Consider the following 19,653-nt stretch of genomic DNA (forward strand, 5'->3'; position numbering starts at 1 on the left):
AAATCTATAAATTCTAGTCAAATTCTGTAAACTAGAGGATTTTAACCAACAATATATTGGTTTAAAAAAAATCTGTTCAGTATATTCTTTTATGTTGTTGTCTTAATGGAGAGGAAACAATTGAAGAGAATGCAGGAGATGATGTTTCTAGCTTGTGGTTAACATAGTGTGAACAAGATTTACTTCTTAGATTAAGACCTATTGACCATTACCAAGCAGCATGTGTTAGAGCCAGTTCTGTGTGTCTGTCCCCTTCCAGTAATAAAAAAAAGTAATGCCAGGTGTTTAAGTTTCTTGTTAGCTTGGGAAATACATAGATGCAACAAACACATTTTTTTTGTCTTCTAAATTCACTTTATTGCAAAGTTTGCTTTGTAACACAAATAATTTCTCCTTATGTATGGAACCATTTCCATAAGAAGAGACTAGAAGAGATAATTTATATCTTCATATTGACAGAATACCATTTATTAAAAAGATTTGATGAAATGTTCAGTAAACATCTGATAATATCTCAATAGCTAAACTTATTGAAATGAAACTAGTCATACTAAAGGTGGCTCATCTGTGAGTAGATTTTGTAGAGAAGCTTCTCATGTCAATGTCCTCTCCAGAGCCTAGTAATATTTGGCAATTCTATTGTAGAATTGACTACCTGTATTTTGAAGAGTCTATACTCACCATTGTGCAAACTGTCAGGTTTTGACTACAAAGCAGAAACCAAGGCAAAGATAATGGCTTGCTCCTCTCCAGAAATGCTGGTTTGATTTCCTTTCTTTCTTTGTTGGCAGTTTGGCTTCTCTTCTTACAGAAGTTCACCCAGCTGAACTTTTGTTTTGTCAAGCAATTTGAAAAAGAAGTGTAAAAATACAAGAACATTTTGCTATCCCCGTGCTTATATATAGACGTACAAGCATAAGGAGCAAGTGAAGTCATGTTTGAAAATTGTAATTCTCTGTTGTGGGGTGGGTAGTGAAGGCAAACATGATAATATGCATGGGCTGCTGCTTGGAACAAATATAGATTGGTATTTTTCTTAAGTGGCACTACATACTAGAGAGCCCCTTTTGGCTCAGGCTGATCTAATAAAGGAGAAAGTGTGTTGGGGGCTGTGCCAGCAGCACAGCACTGCTGGGAAGGGGTCACTTCATCCAGTGCTGGGGCTGCAGCTGAGCCACCTCTGCTCAGGGAGCTCCTGGGGTTTCATAGGGCACTGTTTGTGTGTTTGTCATCGGGGGAAAGGAGATGCTTTGCCTTCAGCTGCTTCATGAAAGCTGAAGTAGTTGAAAGCAAGGCAATCAAAGAAAGACCCTCTATTATAAAGTCTATGAGTATATACTGAGAAATCAAATTCTTAGTAGGCTTAACTCTGCCCATTAATACTTTCCTTCATAATTAGTAATCTTTCATGAAATATTCCTTTAATTAATTCTAGTTCCATTATGCACTTATGTGTATATTTAAAAGTAAGTGTATACATATTTAGAAAAGGAAGTGTTTTATTTGCTGGAAATTACCTTTTGTTATGAAAATTAAAAAAAATTAAAAGCAAAGAGAAATAGGGAAAAAAAATTAATTCTTTGTTTTTCTTGTTTACCAGAATGAGCATGAAATAGATTGACTGTTTTAGTGTTCGGTCATGTAACACTTGTTTATATCTCAGCAGCAGGAGTCCTTGTAGATTAAAAAAACTCACGTTTTCATTGTGTGGCATGACTGACTGTATTTTCAGTGTATTCATACTGCCCGGCAAAATAAGATTCGTTAATATTATTAAATGTAACATCAACATGAAGCTATTGTTGAGATTGAGACAAGTCATTTAACAAACAGCTCCTGTCACTGTGTTTTCCTGTTAGTATTGCCAGACATGCACCCTCAGTTTCCTTGGGAACTGTTTCATTGAAGCATTAAAACCTAGTCCTGGTTTTTATTCTCAGCTGTTGCCCATTGTGCCTTTCCCACTGACTCAACTGCTTAGGTGCCATCGCTTTCACCTTTTTCCTTTGCACTTTGCATTCAGAGTTCTCAGTGCTGCAATAAAGAGGAATAAAACTGATAAATCACAGCCTCTCTATTCTGATGCTGAGTGGGAGAGTACTAAGAGGTCACAAATTCAGGCAGTGAAACTTCTGTTTGGGCAAGAAGAGGACAGATGTGTGGGTATTTGCTGTAGGATAATAAATGAAATTGGAAAAAATTAAGTTCTATTTCAAAAGAAACTAACTTTAATGTGCCATTAAAGTTTCCAGAATGGATGTGACCTCTACATATATTAAGAAAACCTTATCTCTTTCCAATCAATCTACCTTCCTGCTGCATCATTTTTTACTAATGAAATATTTTTCTCCTGTCAGCCACGCCAGCTGCAAGGCTGAGGGAATTAGGGTTAATCAGCACAGATCTTGCTTGAGCTGTCAGGAAGAGGCAAAGGAAGAATGCAGAGGAGAAAACAGTCTCTTCCATAAGTTTTGAGAGGGAAATGCAGAGTATATTTTAGAAGGTCAGGAGGCTGCCTTGGCTGGCCTGCAGCTTCCTGGCAGCATGTTGTGCTAGCAGTGCCCAGGCTGCAGCCCTGGCAGTGGGGTGGGGACACATTGTCCAAGTCCACCCCTTGCTTTGCCACCAGGCTTTGCCTGCCTGCTCTTCCAAATACCTGTATCTCACCTTAACCTCCTGGTTGTTCAAGTTCATGTTGCATTTTTTTTTTATTTTGCATGCCACCCAACAGATAGCTTTGTACTTGGAAAGCTACTGAGCTGTGCTTGGTTCAGAGGGGTTGGTTTTCCCTTCCTTTTCTCCTTGTGCAGCCAAGCAGCAAGGCTGTGGTTTGAGGGAACAGACCTTGTCCTTGAGGAGCTGTGCTGAGGTCAATAACTCCTTACTCTGTGAAACCACATTTGGTCGCAGCCACCCTTCCAGAGCTTGAAAAAATATTTTTCCTTTGTCAGAAACATTTGAAATCTAGTCAATGTTTATTTACTGTCTGTTCTATTCTTCAGATATGCCCCTCCATGTCCGACGCAGTAGTGACCCTGCACTGATTGGCCTCTCCACCTCTGTGAGTGACACAAATTTTCCTGCAGAGGAGCCTTCTCGCAAGAACCCTACCAGGTGGTCCACAACAGCAGGCTTCCTCAAGCAGAACACCCCTGGTGTGCCCAGTGCTCATGACAGAAAGGTATGCTTCTTTCATCCTCTTTAGTAAATAAATTACAAATGTGCATCAATCTTGAATTGTTTTCTGCTTCTCTTATCTGCTCCTGGTTTAAACTTGTGTTTTCTGACCTTGTCCACCCAACCCTTTCAGCAGCAGTGAAGTGTTTGAGTCACACTTGTCCTGCCCTTCCCAGACTCTCGGTGATAACCACAGCAGTGACCCTAAAAACTTGATTTTTGCCCTTAGCTGTAGTTGAATCTATGATTATTCACTATTCTGTAGAGTTTTTATTTTTCAACTTTTTTTTAATGCTGGTAGGCCATGTCTGTAATAATTTTTACTGATCTCTGTAGAAGGCCTAATGTCAGTGGAAAATCTGCATGCCCACAGCTGGTCTGGTTTGTCTTGCTAACCCAACATTGCTAATTTGTACTTTCTGAGGCTCTAATGAAGTAATACAAAACACAAATTTCAAATAATTTCTCTCCTTGATAACAGTCTTAAAAATAAAACAGTGAGATGTAGTGTGAGTATTTTTTCCTTCATTTTTTCAATATGATTTCTGTATCTCTCCATGAATTGCATTATTTGCTAGAGAAGTCAGCAAGAAGCACTCTTCTCAGTGTGAAATTAAAAAAATTGCAAGAATCATGGCCTTTTATACAGATCCCACATTGCCCATAATTGTGATGGTAACTTGCAGAAAAACTCAAAAGGAAAAAATGTGTATTTTCTAATAGAAATGAGTAATTTTAAAAGTATGTTGCACTTTTGGTTGCCATTCTGACTATGCAGGACAAAGTCCTCTTGGAAAATATGCAGCTTAATATAGCTTTTATTTTTTTCCCCTCATTCTTGTTAACTCTGTGTAGTATAAATGCAAACTAAGTCTCAGCAGTCAGGATTCACACACCCCAAATAAAGAAGTCTTTATACACTGCTAATGAACCAAACTATTTTCAGTGGGCCTTTGGTCATTTCTAAAGAATCTCTAAAAGCTCAGTGCTCATAGGCATTGAGGTCCCTGTTCTGCAGAGGTGTCAGTCTAACTTGGTGTCATTAAGTTTCTGCTTAATCAGGATTTCAGGCAGGTAATAGTATGTTTTCTGTCACTTGCACTGCTATGGCACAGAAGTGTGTACCCTTTTGTAAATATGTGTTTTGTACTACTCTGATTCAGAGAAGAAAAATGATAATCTAATCCATTTGAAGTATTAACATTTTCAGTTAATTTTTGTGAAATGATAATGAGATAACACTTTTTACTCCACAAGCATAGATATGAAGGGTTATACACAGCATAATCAGATTTCTTTGAGTGTCTGAAGTTAGCAGAAATTGGAGAGAATTGAACAGCAGCTAATCTTTCACACTAGTCTCATCATTAGTTGTTCAGCATGTACTTACTGTTGGTTTCTATGAAAATATTTAATGTCTATTGGAGCATGGTGACCAAACTGGAAAGGAATGTATATGATCTCATGTAGGGATGGGAAGCAAGGCACCAGAGAACATTAAATCAAGAAGATTGGAAAGAACTGAAGTTACATTAGTCAGTAAATAGATGCTGGTAACTTCTTTTATCATTTTTGGACATTCTATATACTGATCATTTGAACAGAGCAGATCACTATTTTTAATAGGTAAATTGCAGTAAACACATGGAATTAAATAATTGCTTATGCAATGTGTATTATGAATTAATCCTGAGTTCGTTTATGCTAGACTGAGTTTTTTTTCCTGTTTTCAGTGTTTTGATTTCTTCATGTGAGTCAAGATTTTGTAGCCAATCCTATTTATCTTAGGAATGGACATTAAGAATTCTTATTTCCTTCCACAGTATTAGCAACAATTTCATTTGTATTATTATTCTAAATGGTGGCATTTTTGAAGTCCCTGTCACCAGTCTCTTACCCAAGTACTAACAATGAATTTTTACAAATGTATTTGTGTTAGTTGAGCTATAACAAGTCCTCTTTTCTTATGTTAGGTTGTTTTCTTCAGCTACTCGGATAACAAAGAGATGGCTGTGCTTTGTTCCAGACTGTTTCATTGATTATAGATGACACATACATTTTGAGAAAAGCAATGAGAACAGTCTTAATTTTCTGCTCAGCGCATTGGGCCTGAGCACCCATATATCTTTTGTGAGTGGTTGGCACTATGTAATGTTTTCACTGCAGTTCTCTTTCTTGACAGCACAAGAACATATGTTCTTGGGCTGAGATTTGCAGCACAGTTGTAGATTAGCAACTTTGCCCCAGCAGTATCTTGCAGAAACATGAAAAGGGTTTCTGGGAGAGTTGCCAAAAGCTTCATCCACCTACTGACTCCAAGAAGTGACATTACTTTCAGCCCGTCACCTCTAAAGAGAAATAATTGACAGGTAGAAACCCTGTCCAATTTTTGGAGGAATTAGCACAGGGGAAGCTGCATGTGTCTGGCAGAAAGGATTTATTTCTCAGGGACAAGTGAGAGAGGACGTCTTACTGGTGTTTGTTTCATTTTGGGTATGAAGAATTTGGAATGGCAGGAGAATGGGCAGATGCCCAAGCTGAGATGAAATGAAGGGGTGAGAGTGCTGCCATGCACAGAAGGCTGTGAGGAGCCAGGACATATGCCAGTAGTTCTGGGCAAACAGAAAAGGAAAAGGGTGCTGGGCAAGAGTAAAAATACAGGCTGGTGGAAGGATCCTACTGTACTGTAGTGCTGCCCGTAGTTACTGGGATAAATGGAATGAGACACCAGATCTCCTGTGTCTCTAAGAAGAGAATGACCAGAGAGAGACAGGAGTGTGCTTTGGAGGGGCCTGAGTTGGTCTTGCAAAGATTTGGATGTGTGTTGAACTTGAGATGCATTTCTGTTACAATAAGTAGGATGTTGTGATATGAAATCCTTTCCCTAAACTGAGCCTGCATTCTCATCCATTTTTCAAATCATCTTGTAAAGAAACATATTTTTATTATCAGGATATTGTAATACATTCTCTATCCTTAGAATTGGAATCTCACATAATTTCTACTTTCTATGTTTTTCATCTGTAAGAGCAACTGGCACCCAAGTGTTTTTTGTTCCAAGGTACTCATTTATTTGCAGAATTATCGATTATTTACAAGTTATTGTAGTGCTGCTAACTCTACTTAGCTAGGTAATTCCTGACCTAATCCTTCCTATGAATGGTTTCAACCAAATGAATAGATCTTCCCATCTGTGAAATAGTCATAAAATTGGCTCCTGATCACCTCTAGTTGGTAAATTTGCTTCTTGGGATTAATTTTTTTGAAATTGAATGTTAAAACCATTTTCAGATTCTTTTGTGAGAGAGACATGTCTGTATTACCTAGTGACTCATAGCTTGACTTAATCCTGTCTCTTGCTTCCTTGAGCCATTCTAATGAAAAAAGAAGAAATCTCTAAGTAGAACTCTCTTCTCTGAGGCCTGGAGTAATACCTGATTTGCAAGGTGTAATTTTGTTTGAACTGTATTGAACTGTACAGGTGAACAGATTGTACCCAGCTGAAGCATATCATACGTGCTTTTTTCCACTGCAGTAAAATCTGTTTTGGTATTGTTGTTTTCTGAATAACTGTTGATGTGAATCACATTGTTAATAACTCAGTACCAAAGCCTATTGGGTCAACTAGCTGTCCTTAATAGAAGTGAGCTGCATTGATAAAAATCATGTTTCTTTCCCCTTAGATGTTGTGTTACAGCATTGGAAGAGTGTAAATGCAACAACCAGTTATGCTGCATTTTATAATGACTGTGAATTGATTATCCCATATATTTTCAGTGTGGTTTTTTAAATTTACAATTCCATTTATGGTGAGAAATGATTTATCATTACAAATTAGTTACCTGTCTTGATCCTGCTTCTCTGAAAGACTGAAGGCTTATCTAGTTAACCTGCCTTGCTTAATGCAGGGATACACTGTGGATAACAGGCTTATGACAAACTTCCCACTGTGACTTTTCTGATTTTGATTCATATGTTGCCCCGTCAGAGATAACAACATTGGTACAGCAGAAAGAATTGAAAATGTAGGTTAAAAAGGAGAGCTCAAGAGAGAGAAAAATGTTTGTGCATGTGCCTCTGTGCCTCTGGCTGCTGGGTTCACCCACCTGCAGCAAAGCAAATGGCACACAATGTGCTCTGTGGGGTGGATCAGCAACAGCAAGCACCTAACTCAGTGTACTTGGCACATCATTTTGTAATTGCTTTTTTCCTTTGCTTTTTGTCTTTGCTGTTTAGTCAGCAGCCAAATTTTTTGCCTATTTGTTGTTAAATGGGTTTGTCCATATACGTGTTTTGAGGTGGAATATCACTGTGTCTTGTAGGAATAATAATTCTTTCTAGGATATGTTTTCTTCCTACTTGGAAAGCTAATTTTTTTTGGCTCTGTAAACCACAGAGAAATAATTTGAGACTTCCCATGAGTGCTCTAAGTCTCATCCAGCATCAATGACCTTACCTGCAAAACAGATTGTGTTTCCCACATCTCCTATTGCAGGTAGTTTTGCTGTTCCTGTGGGCTGAGACTGATGAGTACAAATTTTCAGATTGCTGGGTTGCAGGGATTTATATTCATGTAAAAGATGCAGTCCTTTCTAATCCTCTTTGTAAAAAGAGTGAAAAAAAATAATTTCTCTAATGAAACATGTTTAGATAGGAGAAAACCATGCATACGTATTTTGAAAAGCTTCCACAGCAATGATATTTCAGTTTCAAAATCAAATTTAAAGTGAAAATTAGTTTCATTTACCTTGAAGTCCTTTTAAACACAGTTTAGTGACAATTGTTTTGTCACTGTCACCAAAGACGTGGTATTTCACTAGAATTTAAGTATAATTCAGAGGATTGAAGGGCTCAGTATTAAAATTGTGTGTTGGTGTCATTTTGTAGCCAGGAAGTCTAAATGTCAGAGTGTAAATCTATTAAATTAACTGGGGAAGGTTGTGGACTAAAAGACTGGGCATCATTCTGGGAGCCTGAGACCAAAGTGTGGTTGATGTTTCTTGGGAACCTCAGTCTCTGGTTTTGACTCCTTCACAAGGGAGGTACTGGGTGCTTGGTGAGCAGTATTGGTGAAGTGTTGTAATACAGGTGAATCCACTGAGGAGAAGTTCAGGATATCTGCAAAGAGCCTGGCATCTCTGTCATGAGAGGCTTTAAACCCCCACATGATGGATACAGCTTCCTGCTTTTAACCTAAAAATGCAATGTTTTAAACAGAAGTTTTGAGGGATTTAATAGCCATGAATATTTCTTCATCCAGGTATATTTGAGCAGTGTTTTTTTTCCTTTTCAATGAGATGGTCATGAACTTTGTAATTTCAGATGTGGTTTTGCATAGACTGAGAGGAAAGGAGAATGAGCATGGGTTATCCACAGGTGGTGAAATAAAGTGTTTTAATATGTACAATGTTACAGGAGAGAGATTAATGGAAAGTCAAGAAAACAGGCATTGTATGCATCAGTTTTCTTCCTTTGTAATAGTAACTTGTTGCTGGCAGCTTGTGGCATGGTGATTAAGTAGTTAAGAGGAATTGTACTCAAAGAGAGTGCACTATGAAATCACCACAGAATGTGTTATTTTTGTCCTGGGTGTTGTGTAAAATTCATGACTTTCACAGAATCACAGTTCAGCTGAGGTTGGAAGGACCTCTGGAGGTTGTTGGGTTCAGCCTGCCTGGTCAAAGCAGGGGCAGCTAGGGCAGGTTACTCAGGTCTGGCTCCAGCCAGGTTTTGAGAATATACATCTCCAAGGATGGAGCCTGCACCACCTTTCTGGGCAACCTCTTCCAGTGTTGAATCATTTTCAGAATAAGAAAGTTGTGTTCTTATGTTTTGATGGAATAATTTGTGTTTCTTCATGTTCCCTCTGCCTCAGGTGCTTTCATGAATACCATGAAGAATTGTCTGTCTTTAGTACCGTTGCTGGTGATATTTTAATGCAATGCAAACTCTATGGAAGAGCTCAAAATTCCTGACTTTCAAAATGTGAAAACAAATATAATATTTCTTACCATCACCAGCAGGTTGGTAATAATAGACACAAAGTGAAAAATCCTTGCCTGTTGCACAGAGGTAACAGCCAGTGTGCATCATTTGATGCTATGCTGTTCCATTAGCTGAGAGCTGTGTACATGGACAGAATTCAGCTGTTGGCATTCAAGAGTCAGTCATGACCACATGCTAAGCAGGCAAAAAGCCAACAACAAAACTAATACATCCTAAGTGAAGGTATAATTTTCTCCATCTCCTTTGTTGTTTTAACTCCTTTTGCTCCAAGTCATCCATTTGTGGATGCCCATCTGTCAAATCTCCTCTCTGCCCCTCTAAAGATATCGGTGCAAGATCTGAGAGCTGGTGAGTGTTTCCCACTTCTGCTCTCAGGCTGAGCAAGTCTGTTAAGCACATTGCCTTTGTTTTTCATCAGTGATGTAGGAAGGATGTGTGTTTGTGTCCCAGTCTCACTGCAGGTGATGGGTGAGCAGTGTCTGGGTGAGCAATGCCTGCTCCACAGCTGAGGGGACTCGGTGCTGCATCATGAGCTGGGAGTGCCAAGGAGGGTCAGGGTGAGAGAGTCTCCTACTTGTGATAAGGGAGTGCTGGAATGTGCACAGGTTGTTTGTCTTTCCACTTGAGTAAATGCAGTGTGCAGCACCTCTCTGAGAGCCACTGAAAGCTATAGTGAAAACAGAAAGCTCTGAAGTATGTGGTATAGGATAATTGAAGACTTTTCCTCTGCCATTTTTCTAAGTGAGGGTGTACTTTGTAAATTCCCATGTTTAAGTGTTTGTCTCTATTGGTTTTAATTTTTTATGTTTTTGCAGCTCTTCCTTGGTTTGAGGGTGAAAGGCTGGTCCTGAAAGAGTAGGTTGATAAAAGATTGAGTAAGTTTAAAAAAAACCCCTGACAGTTAGATGTTCAGATTTAGTGATTTTTTTTTTTATTTCCAAAGGTTAGAAGCACATATATTTTTCTTGGTAGTAGAAATGGATCTGTGTTTTGATCTGCTTTCATCTATTTAGTTGCAACCTACAACCATGTAAACGTATACACTTGTTCTTGAAGAGCTTTTGCAGATTAAAATATTTGTCTGTCTTGCTTTCTGATTATTAAGGTTATGTATTGGTGCAAAACACATTTGGACTTTGGCTGAATGTATAGCTAGCAAGAAAAAGAAGTTTCAAGTACAAGTCAGGTTGCAGGCTATGCTTCCCAACAGTGTACAAAGATCAACCTGCAAATTTTAAACAGTGAATATTTAATCACTTTTTGCTAAATTTTTTGCATTTTAAAATTCACTTATCTCATCTAGCAATGAATAAAGACAAGACAACCAAGCAGTATCAGATTAAAATTCACTTATGTGTGGAACTAATCAGTGCAAAGAAGTAGTAAGGCTGGGGAGGAAATGTTAAGCTTTAGTTAGTGGGGAAAATCAGCTCCAGTCAATACAGGAATTCCTACTCACCTTTTGCACTTACTTCTGTTATGACTGATTTTGAGGCTGAAACAGAGGTCACTTAGCCTGGTTTTGTTTCACAGCCTGATGGGATGATCATTGTGTGCTACCATCCAATTTTGTTGTCTCTATAAATGAGCTCTTGTGTCCAGATGCCCAGCTAAAGAGCACTGCCTGCTGAGCCTGTGAAGTAAACGAAACATGGACAAAAGCTAAAGCAATAAGGTGAAGGAAGATGGGAAGCTGTTCAGTGTGAGGAAACCCAGTGGGACTGCAAGGAGCTGAGGGTGTGTGAACTGCTGTAAACTCAGATAAAAGAGAAACACTGCTACAAGGCCCTGCCCTGGTTCCTCTCTGGGCCTTCCTCCACAGACCCTGGGAGGAATTCTGGCTGAGCTCTGAAGTGAATTGGCAGGTTGGGTGAGGTGATGGATGCTTTGCTGGGAGCCCAATGGAGCTCCTGCTCCATATCATTCCTTACAGAGGAGGCCAGTGCTATGTGAGTGCTGCTGGGAAAGAGGTACCATGGATTTGGGACTTCACCTTTGTGTTCTGACCTTAAAAACCTGCTCTTCACCATGCAGGCCAATGTAATGAAAAAAGGGGAAAATCAGTTCCATTAGTTAGAGAAGAAAGACTGGTTACCTCCTATCCCAGCCTCCTTTCTTCATTTCAGAGCATCAGATGCAAGTTTCTAAACATACAGACAGTCAGTTGCAGCATTTCAGTGGTATGGCCAACTAAAAGCATCTACTTGGCATTTAAAAGGCTGGTGCTGGTAGTTTATAAGATACTCTTAATTTCAAGATCTAAATATAAGGTCTTTGTGAAGTTTCCTATATCCCCTTATTTCCTGTTTCTCTTAGCTTCTCGAATGTATTTAATATTTGCATTCTATTTGTTAAATCAAATTTTCAGAGGATGCTTTGAAATTAAGTAATTAGCAGCTTTTTTCTTTTTTTAAATTTCTTGGCTCTCCCAAGGAATCAAATGCATTATATCAACACTTGAAATAAACAAACAACCTTACAAATTATATTTTCTCTAAATCCAAATTGGCATAAAATGTATAAATCTGGGTACAAAAGCAAATATCTGGTGAAAATGGCAGGACTGTGCATAATTATATTATTGCATTTAATCAGATACCCATAGAGATTCATGTACAGGTGGCTATGCATAAGAACTCTTTAGATGCCTTTAAAGTGGCACAGAAAAAGAGAATATTCACTTGAATGAAAAATAGTGGAAGGGGAAATGGTTTTCTAAGTATAATGTGTAGAGAAATCAGAACTGTAGCTTCATGACACTTTAACTTAACTGGTTCATTTATTTTTCTCTAAAATAGAGCAGTGGAAAGCCATGTCTTTTTAGTTACAGTTTCTGAATTATAATTACTGAATATAAACTGCTGTGTGTTATTTGAGTTGTTTTGCATTATCCCTTGTGGGGTTTTATTAGGCGATTAATAGGTAGAGTGAAAGGAAGAAGCAGCTTCTTTCCTGTCCCTCCATCTGAGAAATAACACTATTTGGAAACTTCTGGCTTTGCATGTGAATGTGCAGAGATCATGACATTTTTAATTTTTGTGTTGTAAACAAGAGACATCAACAGAATATTTTGGATGGGCAGTATCAGGTTTTTTAATTTACTCTTAATTGAGCCAATATTCTTTGTCACTGAATGTTTACATATAATATCACTTGCACAGAGAACTGTCTGATTATCATGGCCCATAGTTACTCCTTTTTTTTAAGGTCAGTCCTTGCTAGTCAGTCAAAAAGTATGGAATATATAAATTGGAGTAGCACAGCTCTGGAAATTTCTGAACTTAAGGTGATAGAACTTAAACAGAACACTGGCTTTTCAATTGCTTTTTTCCTTTTTGTCCTCTAATGAACTCTTCTAGAAGCATAACACACTAATTCCTTTCATGGAGCTATACAGAGGGTTGTTTCTGAGAAAGGTCTTTCTGAAAATATCCAAATAAATGTGGAGTGGTCATTCTTCTCATCTATTTTCACCATAAATAGGGCATGCAAGTTCTTTATTAGACTATTATATTTGTATCTTCTGCAAATCAGTTTTTACTAGTTGGAAATGACCCATGTTCCGGGTCAGAGCTGATAGAAGGGATGAAGCTGTGGTAATTCTTTAATGTGGGAGTCCTCTTTTACTTTCCTCCTTGCAGAGTGGCCTCAGATCAAAGGTTTCTGATATTGGATGGCTGTAACTCATTCCTTCTTCTCTACACTAAATGGCTGGGCTGTATCTGCATTATTGCAGCTTCTGGGGTCATGTTCTCCAGTATACATCAGGAAAAGAGCAACCTTGGAAAATGAATCTACTGGGAATAAAAGGAAACTCACCCAAGCAGTAGTGTCAGTTTCCTGAGGTACTTGGATAGTTATAGGAAGTGACTGGCACAATTAGTTTGGGGGTAAATTACTGACATTTGGGAGAAATTCTTGTTACAAAATGCTATGTTAATAGAGAGAACAGTTCAAATCTGACATCTATGTAAGTAGGGTTTTTTTTAAAAATGGAATTTCTCTTCATGCAATGCATCTTCTGGGTTAATTAATTTTATATATGTAATGTATTTTCCATGTAAAATAGACATTATTTGTGCAGCCTTCTTTGTTCTTTGGTTTTGTTATTTTTTAGAAATGAGGATCAATTTGGTCTTATTCCATATTTGTCTAAAATCCAGTTCAAAAGCAGCCGTGAAACCTCATCCAAATCTAAAACTCCAGGAATCTATTTGCTAGACCATCAGACAGCATGGAAAATGGATCTGTGTGTATATTATTTCATTTGCAAACAGATGTTTTCATCAGACAGAGTTACTTACATAAACTGTGTGAATGTTTTGGTAATTAATTACAGCTTTTAGCATCCTGTCTGAGAGTGACACCAAATTGTTCAGGGTCTAACATGGTCATAGTGGAGCATTAAAAGAAGAACAACCTTTATAACCTGTATAGTGATTCAACAACATTAACATGAATTTGGCCAAAGTCTTTCAGGTGGAATTACAAACTCAAAAGACTAAATAAAGTTTTTTTTCTTCATCTCTCATCCCAAATCCTATCTCAGTCTGAGGCCATCACAAGGAACTGGAGTCAAACAAACAAGCAGCCTTTTCCAAAGTGCATAGGATACAAGGAAAAAGACTGGATAGCAAAAAAAAATCAGTGTCCAAATTGATCTCTCTTAGTGACTGCCCTAAAGGACACATGGGACATATTTCTGTTACTGTAGAAATAATTTAAGTGAAAACTTGGTTTGCATTTTTGAATTGTCTTTCAGAAAATGACTTTGAAGATGTTTTCAGTTTATTTTACCCCTGTTGTAATGCTGTCTAGTATAGTTTTGTTTTAAATAAGCAATCAAAATTTGCCACACTTTAGCCATTCAAGAGGTGAAACAAAGTGAGAACCCATTTTTTCACTATTTAAGAAGTAGCAAATGATTTAACAGATGTGGAACTGTCACCACACCAGGTGGAGAATGTTCTGGTTGGGTTATGATGCTGGGAGTTTGCAGAGGTATAACTGCTAGTTAAAATCACAAGTGAGTTCATGCAATGACAGCTAGTAATTGAAGTACACAGACCATTCTAATGCATAATTTCATCTACCAGCTACAGAATCTTTGATGAGACTCTTGTTATATATTGCAATTCATCTGAAATTAAAAGTATAGCAAAACTGCTTCATTTTTCCTGCCCCCTTTCACCCAATCCTCTAGCAAAACCCCACAGGGACACCATGCTGAACTAAATCTTAAAGTGTTAGATTATGTGTCCTCATTAAAATTACTCCACAATGCTGCAGTTAAGTGTACTGGTGGTATTATGACTTGGCAGTTTTAGTATTTTATTGATCAATTTCCATTTCAAACATGATAAAGCTGACATGGCCCATGGTCCCCAAAGATGTTTGGGAAAGAAACTTCTTTTTAAAAAATTAGGGCATTTAATTGTAACTGATGATGCATGTCAGCCCTGGTCCCAGGAGGGCTTACAGCTGCATTTCCAGAAGAAATGGGAATTCCCTGAGTGACCCTGATGGCTTCTGTACCATGAAATCTTCTCCTTTATGGTATTGTAGCTAAAAGTGACACATACCTTTTTCAGCTGGATGTTGGGTGCATGTGTGCTAAAGCTGGAACATGCTGAAGACAAGCACATCTTTCTGGATTAGCAGTTGAACATTTTACACAAAAAATTCCCCAAACAATATATATTTTAAATAGCAGCATCACAGCTGGCTCAGTAAATCCCAATGTCTAAGCTGCAGTGATGTTTTTCACCTGTTCCTCTGTAGTTTGTCAGCACAGCTATCTTTGAATTAGCTCTGGCAGTAATGGAAACCCCTGCAAAAATGGGGTTACAGGTAGCCAGGAGCACCTTAAGGCTGTGTGGTGGAGGTGTCTGTGAGAGGGATGGTGTGTGGCAGTGCTGGGTGCTGATCCCTCTGCTCCTCCTCTAGCTTGATGCTTGTCCCAGTGCTGCACTCATGGGTGCAGGGAGAGCTGTTTGCCAGAAGGCAGTGACAGAGAAAGGAGTGGAGGGCTGGTCTGTGCCTGGTGGATCTTCTAATACTTCTCTATTTGGCTAACACCAACATGACTGTGTCTGTGATTGCAGCACTGGTGTTTTATTCCAATCTGGTAATAGCACTATTTTGAGCCTCTGAAGAGAGGTGAAAGTGCTTAGAAACAAAAAGAGTTACAGAAACCACATCTCTCTACCATTCTGGCTTTTATTTCTGCTGTCACAAAAAATTGCTGAGTGGCTTGGATGTCTTCTGTGTAAAATAAGCTGATTTAAGTCTTTGCAGGAGAAAGGCAATCTTCTACAGAAGTGGGCTACAAGCAGAAATATTTTGGTAGGTGGGATGAATGTACTCTTCTGTCAGCACAGATAATATTAGATTTAAACTCTTGGCAAAATTCTTGACGCTAGTATAGCTACAGAAGACAGAGGAATAATTTAACTCTCTTAGCTTAGGTAATTTCACTTACACTGAGTGTTGTGATACTTGAGACTTTTTGCAGCACAAATTTCCAATATAAACTTTGTGCAATGTGACTGTTCATTGTGATCCTGAGACCTAGTGATTAAATAATTGAAGAACAACACATCCCTAGATGAGCGTCTTGTCTTCTCTCTTACTCTTGTGAAATGCTCCTGTGCAGGCATAAAGGATGCTGTGGGGAGAGAGGGCTTTGTGTTTTATAAATAAAAATGTTTTTTAAAAAAGTTTCTATTGAACATTGTAAGCAGGAATCAATAAAAAATGGAATTCTCTATAAAGTACAGAAATACAGAAAACATCTTGTTTCATAGGAAGAAATTTCTGTTCATTCAGACTAGGTGATGTCTGTCAGGTAGTGGGTTATTGTTAGGTGACAATAATGCACGCACAAACTGTATGGGCAGTTTTGTGCATAAAATGATTTTTCCTTATTTCTTTGTCAGATTCTGATTTTCTTGTTATACCTGCCCACCACTTTGCACAAGAGAAATTGTTGTTTTGGCTTATAGGAGCTGTGCCACCCCTGTCACCTGAAGAGAAGAATTGAACAGGAGAAGCAACAGGACAAAATCAATTTGTGTACACCATTCCTTGGCTTTTATGGCATTTGCTGTACAAAGCTGACTTTCCCTTTTTAAGCAAGACACAGAGCAAAGTTCTAGTTTGCTGTGTGGTTAACCAGAACTGGAATACTAGATTGTTTTCAGTTGTTGAAAGGCACAAAGCTTTTGCTCATTTGTGGCAGAGTAAAGTAATTAGTGGTGGTTATTTGTTAGGCTGGTTACTTGTGCAAACCTATTTTTACAAGGTTATCTTGTGTTGGATGAATTGAAGTGTCAATGTCTTGGAATCAAAGACTTTCTCTTATACTACAAGATCTTTCAAGAAAAGAAGTTCTCATCACTTAAGAAGGCTTAGGTTTGATGTGCCTGGGAAAAGCTTGGTCTGGCATGGGAAGCTTTTGAGAACTGCTCTATTTCACAGTTATACCAAGACCTGAATTTCTTAGCAAAGCCTGTCATATATATACAAGAAATAAAGTTCTGAGGGACAATTGCAAGGGAATTGTCAAGTTGTGAAGGACAATTGTAAGATGCTGCATCTAGAATATTGGACTAGTATTGTTCCAAGCCAAAGAAATATCAGTGTGGCAAATAGGGAAAGGAAATATGCGGATGGAATGAAGTATTGATTTAAGAGGGGGTCAAAAATCTGCTGTGTCCTTTATAAATAAAGAAAATAATAACTTTTAGCTGCAAATGTGCATTCCTGTTTGTTTATTATTTTAGAGGGTTTTGAGATTGCTCAAAGTGGTAATATTGCAAAATATCTAGGACTACAGTCCTGTTTTAAAAATAGATTCTCTGAATTATCTGATTTGACATGAAGATAGACAAACATTGACTGGAAAAAATATTCTGCTTCTGAAGGAAGTATACTTATATACATTATAGTATATTTATAATTCTCTTTTGAAAAGCTAAGCAGAATTTTAGCTCCATGTATTATTTCAGTTGGAAGGAACTAAGCTATGTAAGCTATCAGTAACACTGACTTCAGGCTAAAGGTAGCTCCCATCATTAAGAATATGCCTCTGTGCTTTTGTTGGCTTTTAGTGATCAGACTGGGTAAGGACTAATAACCTTTAGAAGCTGAAGAATTTGTACAGCTTGTAGGAAAGATGTGCAGACAAATTCATCAATTAAAAAGAAAGAGAAAAATTATCAGTCTCAGTAGGATCAGTGTATCTCTGTCAGCACAATCTCCATCTGCTGCTGTTCTACAAATGTGACTGTACTTGTACCTTCAGGCAAACCAGGCAAAGCATTATTATGTGAAATAATAAATTCAAGTTTTGAACTCTACAGCATACTATTCTGGTTTTAAGGACAGTACCTGGAGCAGTGAGACTGCTTTGATTGTAAAATTGATTACATACAGAGACTTGGGAAAATGATGTAGTGGCCGTAGCGGTCACTGAGTGCACTCATTTGGTGCATTTGCTCTCAGTGAGAATGAACTGAGGAGAATGATGCTCTGAAAGCCTTGCTGAGTATGTACTTGAGAATCTGTGCACTGGAGGTTTGAGGCTGGAAAAAGAGGAAGGGAAGCATGAGTGGGTGGAAGATCTACAACTCCACCTAGGCTTTATTTGGGTGTCCCTGGCATTAAGGAACAGGAGCTCTTGCCCTTGAGTGGCCGAGCCATCGCACTGTCCTTGGGTCCAGTCTTCCTCTTGTATTCATTTAATAACCAGCTGCATTGTTAATGTGCAAGGACTGGTTGTTTTTTATAAGACCCTTTTTTGTTTCTTTTAAACTAGAAAGATGAAAACTACAGAAGCCTACCACGAGATACTAGTAGCTGGTCTAACCAGTTTCAGAGAGACAATGCTCGTTCATCGTTAAGTGCCAGTCATCCCATGGTGGACAAGTGGCTGGAGAGGCAAGAACAGGTAATATATATGTGTATATATATATATTACTTTATCAATCTAATCTTTATGCTACTCCAAGCTATTACAGAGAAGTGTATTCTTACCTGACATAGGCTCTTTAAGCATGATAGAAGCACCAGCAGCATGCTGTCTACATTTGTATGGGATACCTTCTGCTTCAAAAAAACCTGCATTAAGACTGAAACGGACACCTGAAAATAATTTCATTTTTGAGTTCATAAATACATTCCTACAGTATATGGAGTGCTGCTGTTCTTCACAGCTGATACCAGAAGGGTTATTTTAATTAGTATTATTATGTTAAACACGCTGCCATTGAAATCCAACAATGATACTACATAGTAGCCAAATGTGGGTCAGTTTTGGCACTGCACTTTTAAATGCTTGTTATTTTTAACACCATAAAACATTAATTATAAATTTTAAGGCAGTATTGTATTTGTTTAGTGTATATTTATATTGATTTTTATCTTAGTCTTTTTTGAGACACTTAGTTGTTCCAGTTTGTGGTTGTTTTTAATTAATTAATTTCTTTCTTTATAATTCAATTTATTAATAAGCTTCACATTACCTGGCAGTCACTTAATGTCTTTGTATATGCCTGAAATTTTCAAAGTGTCTTCAGATGTATACAGAAAATGCATAAATGCATCTTTAATATGGAAATTGGGAATACAGCAGCAAGCTCACATGTTGGGTAGTGCATATGTAGCATTATTACCTCATTTTTTTTCTTTATGAAATATGCCATGAAAATACTGAATTTTTGCATTGAACAAAAATGTACAATATTTCTATTTTACAGCAATAGGACATAAACTCAGAATTTGCTTTATACAGAAGAGCTTCAAAATGAAATTTGCTGTTTGAAACAGCCCAGGGTTTGTTACACTGTACTGTGTGAATTGAGGGGAAGGTTTATAATCCAATCCCTGGTATCCTGGGACTGATCTGCACCCATAAATCCCTTACTGATATTTCAAGTTCAGCATTGCCAAATCATAGCATACTCCAAACATTCTTTATTCAAACCCATTCTTAGTTTAAACAGAACTTAAATAATATCACAGAGTATTAAAAACCCCCTCAACCTCCTCCCAAGTGTGAGTATTAACTATTTTTATGCCTTGTAATTATCAGCAAATTGATTATATGTTCTATGAGAAAAATTCTGTCTTTGGTCTTTCTGTTCTTTCCTCTGCACATTTAATGCCAGCGTTCCTTCCATTGCTGTTTTCCTCCAAGAAGATACAGTGTTAGGTTGGATGAAGTGAGTTGCTGTCTCTGTGTCAGCCTTTGTTGAAAGGCAAAGTCAGTGCCCAGATTTGAAGGCACCTCCTGTGTCAGTTCTGCTTGTTTGATGTTGTTGAGGCAGATTTCCATTCATCGTTAGATTCGCACTGTGGCACTTAATGAAACTGTTGTCTCAGCAAAAGAAGTTAGATTAGAAATCTTAATAGTGATCATCTTGTAAAATGTTGGGTACATGAAATTTTAATATATGATGTTTCATATTA

The 19,653-nt window shown here is 37.9% G+C and overlaps 1 protein-coding gene across 7 annotated transcripts in view; it reads left to right on the forward strand.

Moving 5' to 3' along the window:
• Nucleotides 1–19,653, forward strand: part of PARD3 (par-3 family cell polarity regulator) — a 445,230-nt gene that overhangs the window by 176,268 nt on the left and 249,309 nt on the right. For 4 of the 7 annotated variants that reach the window (XM_066551605.1, XM_066551616.1, XM_066551625.1 and 1 more), the window contains exon 4: nt 3,003–3,181. In XM_066551605.1, the coding sequence (XP_066407702.1) occupies nt 3,003–3,181 (179 nt within the window). Of the gene's footprint in view, nt 1–3,002; nt 3,182–18,001; nt 18,134–19,653 lie in introns of all 7 variants that reach the window. The other 3 variants (XM_066551580.1, XM_066551588.1, XM_066551597.1) reach the window with 1 other exon arrangement.

This window comes from Molothrus aeneus, chromosome 1, assembly GCF_037042795.1.
Source record: "Molothrus aeneus isolate 106 chromosome 1, BPBGC_Maene_1.0, whole genome shotgun sequence".
Classification (NCBI taxonomy): domain Eukaryota; kingdom Metazoa; phylum Chordata; class Aves; order Passeriformes; family Icteridae; genus Molothrus; species Molothrus aeneus.